At 33.9% G+C, this 7,504-nt stretch overlaps 1 protein-coding gene across 3 annotated transcripts in view; it reads left to right on the top strand.

Annotated features, from left to right (window-relative positions):
• LOC132118578 (sodium/potassium-transporting ATPase subunit beta-2-like) overlaps positions 1-7,020 on the top strand; it is a 12,177-nt gene extending 5,157 nt beyond the window's left edge. The window contains exons 2-9 of one of the 3 annotated variants that reach the window (XR_009425910.1): positions 523-651; positions 724-828; positions 2,215-2,420; positions 3,782-3,841; positions 3,944-3,967; positions 4,310-4,405; positions 4,701-5,044; positions 5,077-7,020. Coding sequence is in view for 2 of the 3 variants with exons in the window: in XM_059528522.1 (XP_059384505.1) it covers positions 523-651; positions 724-828; positions 2,215-2,420; positions 3,782-3,841; positions 3,944-3,967; positions 4,310-4,405; positions 4,701-4,874 (794 nt within the window). In the remaining variant the exon portion in view is untranslated. Of the gene's footprint in view, positions 1-522; positions 652-723; positions 829-2,214; positions 2,421-3,781; positions 3,842-3,943; positions 3,968-4,309; positions 4,406-4,700 lie in introns of all 3 variants that reach the window. The other 2 variants (XM_059528522.1, XM_059528523.1) reach the window with 2 other exon arrangements.
• The last annotated feature ends 484 nt before the right edge of the window (positions 7,021-7,504 follow it).

Below are 7,504 nucleotides of genomic sequence, written 5' to 3'. Positions count from 1 at the left end.
TCAGATGCAAATCAAAATATAAAACCAGTCCTAATTGAAAGAGAACATGTTGACAAAAAGATTGAATCCAAGATTGGGTGAAAATATGAGTGATTTATAAGCTATTTTTATGGGCCGGTCATTTTTGACCGGGAACATCACAGGTGTTATAGGGTTTTGAACACCACATGAGGGTTAAGACGTTTTTAACTCAAACACAGAGAGTCTATAATCCATAATAACAATTCCTCCAGTGAAAAATTGCATCTCCTGTTGTCTCTCACATCAACATCCAGCCACATATTTGTTCAGAGTGACCATCTACATTGATGCAATGCTACATTTCTACAAACCTGATGAAGAAACAAACTCATTTACATCTAGGATGACCTGAGGGTGAACACATTTTCAGTTAATGTTCATTTGTGGTTCCTTTAAGGTGCTGTCCTCAACACTGGTAGGTTATCACAGACAATGCTCTTCATATACTGTAGCTGGTGAAACTAATGCTCTTGTGTGTGTTTGTGTGTGTGTGTTTTGCAGGTCTGATCCTGTTGTTCTATCTGATCTTCTACACATTTCTGGCTGGCATGTTCTGTCTCACCATGTATGTGATGCTGCTGACGCTAGATGATTATAAGCCCACTTGGCAGGACCGTCTGGCTACACCAGGTACACACACACACACACACACACACACAGAGAGAGAGAGAGAAAATCTCCTAACTCTGTGTGTTTCTCCAGGTATGATGATTCGGCCAAAAGGCGATCTACTAGAAATCGTGTATAATATGAAGAACACAGAGAGCTGGGACACATATGTTCAGGCTCTGGATAACTTCCTTGCACGTAAGTAAATAGAAACACAGATTTGTATTTTACATGCAATGATGTTGCAGGCAGTAAATAGTTAAATTTTTTGACTCACAATCACAGTCCATGTGTGCATTTTCATCTGGAAAACTAGATCATGGCGCTCGCAGCACCAAGGTCATGAGTTCGATTCCCGATGAATTCATGAACTGATAAAAACAAAAACACCTTTAATACGATGTAAGTTACCAAATGCATAAAGAGAAATATAAATTTCTTAATCTGCAATTTGTCACAATTACAATGTCAAGTATTTGTGTTTAAGGAATAATTCATACATAAATAAACTTTGATTCATTCACCCTCATGACGTTTTATGACTTTATCATGACTTTCCTTCATCCATGGAATGAAAATGTCAATTTGCGGAGAATCTTCTTATCATTTTGTCCATACGACATCTGTTTAGATCTAAAAGGACAAAAATCACCATACAAGTATTATAACAGTGTATAATTCAACAGACAACTGTTATTTCAGTACTATTTATTATAATTATATTCATATTTTATATGAGATTTTAATGTTTATATGTTCAGATTTCATCTTAATTTCAGTTTAATTATTTGCAATTTTCTTCTGTGCTTTTAAGCAGTTTTTGTTTTTTTTATTATAGTTTATTATAGTTTAAGTTTTAGTTTTTATTTATTTCCAGGAAGTAATTTCAGTTATACACAAATAAATAAATAAAATAAAATCACTCAAAAATTGCTAGTAAATTTCACAAATAAAATCATAGAGATGGGAAGTAATTGAATGAAACATTAAGTAGAAATTATTTCAAAGTACAAAGACTGAAAAACAATATTTTCTTGTAAAATGTATTCAAATAATCTTTGTTTACAACTAAGAAATAATCTTTTTTTTCAATAGCCTAGTTGCCATAGCAACTTTTCTTATTTTCCTCAGGGTTATTATAGTTCAAGAAATCTAAAATTAAAACCATAAAAATACATTCGCGTTACGTAAAATAAATAAATAAAATAAAATAACTTTTAACTGAAATAAAATGTAATCTAGTTTCCGAAACAACATTTATAATTTTCATTTAGTTTAAACTGATATAAAAATTATTTACAAAACGACAAAATTATTAAAACTTTAACTAATATTAATATGAAAACACAAACTATACAAAATAAAATCTATTTCAAAATATTATCAGAAATTCTCAATGATACTAAAGGAACACTGATTATCATTTAGTTGAAGTTGTTCATCTAATAATTATATTTAAATCTATTTCAGCTTTCTGTCAATTTACAATTTTTGTTTAATGGTGTCAGTTTTAGTGAACGATCGTAACTCTGCTACAGGAAACTCATAAAGAAAGTCCGATGTTTGCTCTGTGTTTGTCTGCAGCTTATAACAACTCTCAGCAGGTGATGAAGAACGACGCCTGCATCCCGGATGACTACTTCATCCAGGAGGACAGCGGAGAGGTGCGCAACAACCCCAAACGCTCCTGCCAGTTCAACCGCACCATGCTGGAAGAATGTTCCGGACTCAGCGACCACACGTACGGATACCAGGACGGAAAACCCTGCGTGCTTATCAAACTCAACCGGGTAACTGGCCAATCACCATCTCATAATTCAGACTTTTGTTCTCATGATTCTGCGTTTAATCTCATAATTTGTTATTTATATATTACCTTTCAGATTTTCCTCATAATTCTGCATTCTATATCTCATAACTCAGAATTCTTCTTACAATTCAGCATTTATCTCATAATTCTGACTTTTTCTCATAATTCTGCATTTATGTAATAATTTGACATTTATATCTCATAATTCTGACTTTTATTCTTATAATTCTGCATTTGTATCTCATTACTCAGAATTTTTCTTACAATTCAGCATTTATATCTCATAATTCAGCATTTATATCTCCGGGAACACATGATAAGTAAAAACTGATAGCCTGAATTTTATCCTGAAGCTTTGGATAAAAGCGTCTGCTAAATGCATAAATTTAATTTAATTTAATTTAATATCTCATAATTCGTCATTTATCTCATAATTCAGATTATTTTCTCCTAATTCTACATTTATATCTCATAATTCGGCATTTATCTCATAATTCAGCATTTATATCTCATAATTCTGATTTTTATTCTCATAATTCTGCATTTGTATCTCATAACTCAGAATATTTCTCACAATTCAGCATTTATCTTATAATTCTGACTTTCCCCCTCATAATTCAGCATTTATATCTCATAAATTGGCATTTATATCTCATAATTCTGAGTTTTGTCCTCATAACTCTGCATTTATATCTCATCATACATAATTTTTCTCATAATTCAGATTATTTTATCCTAATTCTACATTTATATCTCCTTATTCTGACTTTTCCCTCATAATTCAGCATTTATATCCCATCATTCAGCATTTATCTCATAATTCAGATATTTTCTCCTAATTCTACATTTATATCTCATAATTCGGAATTATCACAATTCAGCATTTATCTCATAATTCTGACTTTTTTCCTCATAATTCAGCATGTATATCTCATAATTTGGCATTTATATCTCACATTTCAGATTTTCCTCATAATTCTGCATTTATATCTCATTATTACGATTTTTTCCCCACTCCCTAATTTGGTATCTATATCTCATTATTCAGCATTTTTAATTCAAATTCAGATTTTTCTCAAAATTCAGTATAAATATTTCAGAATTCAGACGTTTTCCTCATAATTCTGCATTTATATTCCACAATTTAACATTTATATCATTTATATTTATATCATTCTGTTAAAAAGGAACACTTACAAAAGCAACAACTATTTTCTAATGAAAAATATCATGCAGCTGATACTGCAAACACCAATTCGAGCTGCAGATAGCATCAGAAATCATCAGCCAGATCAGATCAATTATCTTGTAATGCTGAATGTGCTTGGTTCACTCCTGCAGGTGATTGGGCTGCGGCCAGGTGAGAAAGGAAAGTCTCCGTATGTCACCTGTCGAGCAAGGGTGAGTAAGATCTACCTGACCTTCAGCCAGCCTTCATCAATAACGGCCAGCCAAGCTTGAATTACATCTGTCATGTTTGTTCACTGCATCCCTTATACTCAGAGGTTTAAAGATGGAGATGAGTGGGTAAGAAAAAGACTAGTCTGCACACTTAGCATCCCTAAACTTAGACTAGACCAGTACAGGCCCTAACTAGTGCTAAACTCTCATGCATTCTGTGGTTAGTAGACATGTAGAGCTCCATTGCATCATTTCTAAATGACCTTCATGATTAAACTCCATCAGAATAGTTCAGAGTGTTTCATCAGTCAGAGATCTTTTACTGTAACTGTAGTCAAATCTTTCCTGTTTATTATTTTTTTTAGTTGTTATAACATTTTAATGCTCATTTAAAGTCATCTTGAGGTCCTCTGCTTGAGAACCGCTGTGCTTTATAATGCACTGAGATTTCTCTCTTCTTGTGTGTAGAAGGAAGATTCAGACAAAATCGGCCCAATCACATACTTCCCTCCAAATGGATCCTTCAACCTCATGTACTATCCATACTACGGCAAGAGAGCACAGGCAAGAACACACACACACACACACACACACACACACACACACACACACACACACACACACGTCCATTCCATAGGCGTCAAGGTTTTCTACTGTACAAACCATATATACTATCCCCTCACACTAAACTACAGGCATTAGATTCTCAAAACACTTCATTCTGTCTGATTTATAAGCTGCTTTCTTCATTTTGTGGGGACATTTTGTCATCATAAGGTAGGGAATAACTGAACCACACACACTCGCACTGATTTGTGATCATATACGTGTGTAAGCTCTCTCTCTGCGTGTGTTATAGGTGAATTATTCTCAGCCCCTGGTGGCTGTGAAGTTCATGAACATCACTCTCAACACGGATGTCAACGTGGAGTGTACGATCAACTCCAACTCTAACAGCACTCAGTTCAAGATCAGCGAAAGAGACAAGTTCGCTGGCCGCGTGATCTTCAAGCTGCGCATCGACACAGAGTAGAGCAACTGCATCTGCCACACACACACACACACACACACACACACACACACACACACACACACAGGAGATTCATATTTCAAAGTGTTCAATGTATTTGTCTGTCTCCATTCTCCTGTATTCATGACGGTCTCTGTGTGCATGTGTGCATGTGTGTGTGTGTGTGTGTGTGTGTGTGTGTCTTTGTATCTCTGTGTGTTTTGAGTATTCTTGACTGTCGTCATATCCAGCTGATATCGTTCCAAAGTGAAATCAAGAGAGCAGGAAAATATCGTCTCTAAAAATAATCATCACAAACAATCCAGTGAATCATCACAATCATCCAAAACCTGCCAAGAAATTATATTTCAGATGAAGAAAACGTGCTTAACTTTTGTCCCAAATATAGAAAAATAACATCATGATGCAAAAAATATATAATAGGCTTCATTTTCTGTATGCAAAATATAATTTCTTACTTCATTCGTTTGATGTTGAGCTAAAATGTGACCTGGATTCACTCGTTTAGTCTATATAATGAATTTACATGACTGAGTGTATAATAAATTACACAAATTAGGTCAAATTTGGTTTAGGAAATCTGTATATATATGATGAATTAACAAAACAGAGGCATAAAATCATTACAGACTTGAATTATCTGTCACATATCGCTCTCTTAACCTGATATTATCTGTTTTATCCATTTGTTCATTTATTTATTTCAGAACTAAGGTTCATTTATAATGTTATTTATTTATTTATTTTCTGATTTGTGTTTTTTATTTTGTATATATATGACGTTTGTGAAGACACTTTTGTAACATTGTAATGTTCACCAACACCCCCCCCCCCACACACACACAATTAGCTGACGTTCTGCACATGCTCAGATTGCACTCGATGACGGACACATTAGCCAATCAGCTTCAAGCTGCGCTATATCAGTTTGCCATTAATTTGCAGTTAGTTTGCATAATTACTAAATTTCGTCCAGATCGGTATGACCAATCTTTCTAAATGTGCACACAGCAATACCTTCTGGACTTGTAAATAATAAAAAATCGGAGGTATTCAACGAAAAGAGTAGAAGTGAAGAAAACATGTAGATTAAAATTTGCCAATACAATACGTATTAATGTAGATGAATGAACAAATGTGTTTTCTTCCCAAAAAGTGTTTTTTTTAACTTATTTGTTGTTGAGCACATCATGGGTTAGCGCTCGTTAGCACAACGCAAACATTAGCTGCATATATTTTTTTTGTATTTTTAGTTCGTTTATGCCTAGCTTGGTAGAATCTTAGATTTTTATCATGTGATTTGACATTTCATGTGATTTTGACAGTCGAACGGAATATTCAGATTCCTGATTTGTGAGCGAGACTTTAGCGTAGTGCATATTAGCGAAGCACTAGCCTGCCAGTGTTTTGTTTTCTTATGTGTTTCACACAATCCTACTTTTTGGCCCCACTTGTGAATGTGCTGCTCTACTGGGTTACTGCCAGAGTGTTGTGCGTTTGAAACACTGGAGGGTGTGTGTTAGAAAAGTGTGGGAAAAAAAGAGCCAAATGTGGCCAAACTTTCAAATTAACGTCACTAGTCCATCCTTACTGCCTGATGTTGGGATGGGTTCAATGTTTACACAGAGCAGTGACTAATAACAAGATTAGCCACGTGCTAAACTTACGCTGCCTGCCATACGTTTACTAAGATCTACTTCACGTGTGCTGCCTGACTGCTCTACATCATGGGATAGATTTTATATGTTTTTAAGATACCATAAATCGAATTATTGCACATTGTTTCTGACTTCTGAACTTCAGATGCAGCAGCGATGCGTATTAGCACGTCGCTGCACAGAATGTTTGTACACCGCGAGTGTAGATCACGCACATCATTCACACGGTTTATTCATTTCCATTAGATGGAAATTCGGGGACATCATCACCATTTGAACAGCGAATGAAATCACGGTCGTGGTCGCAGTTACCGTTACTTTGCGTGAATTTCTGTGCGATCGGGTGTTGCGTGTGAGAGTGAAAACGTTCCCATGCTGACCAACAGAAAGCCACGGACTCCTATTTCCACCACCTAAGAAAAAAAATGTTTAAGTGATTTTAAAAGTCAGAATTGGGAGATGAAATGATAACGATACTTTGACTTTAAATCTCGTTAAAAATTTAAATTACGAGGGAAAAAAGTCAAAAGTCATAACTATGAGACAAAAAGTCGAAATTATGAGATAAAAATCCAGTATTAACATACTAAATTGAAATTATGAGATTAGAAAAGGCTAAAAATTTAAATAAATAAATCAATAAATTTGAACTTTATTAAGTGGATTTAGTATCAATTTAATAAACTTTTAAGTCAATTTAGTGTCATAATTTTGTTTTTTTATCTCAAACTTTTCTTGAATTTTGACATTTAAAGTAATATTTTTTGTATTTATAATCATAGTTATTACTTAGAATGTAATAATTTCTACTTTTTATCTTATATTTGATTTATTGCATAAGTTTCACCTTTAAAGTCATAATATCAACTTTTTGTCTCATAAATATGACATTTTGAGTTTTAAAGCCATCATTTTGACTTTTCATCTCATAACTAGGAATTATGTCATTATTATGACTAAACCGTAATTTCAAAT

This window comes from Carassius carassius, chromosome 37, assembly GCF_963082965.1.
Source record: "Carassius carassius chromosome 37, fCarCar2.1, whole genome shotgun sequence".
Taxonomy (NCBI): Eukaryota; Metazoa; Chordata; class Actinopteri; order Cypriniformes; family Cyprinidae; genus Carassius; species Carassius carassius.
The sequence above is the reverse complement of the archived record's forward strand: the minus strand, read 5'-3'. Positions and strand labels throughout refer to the sequence as shown.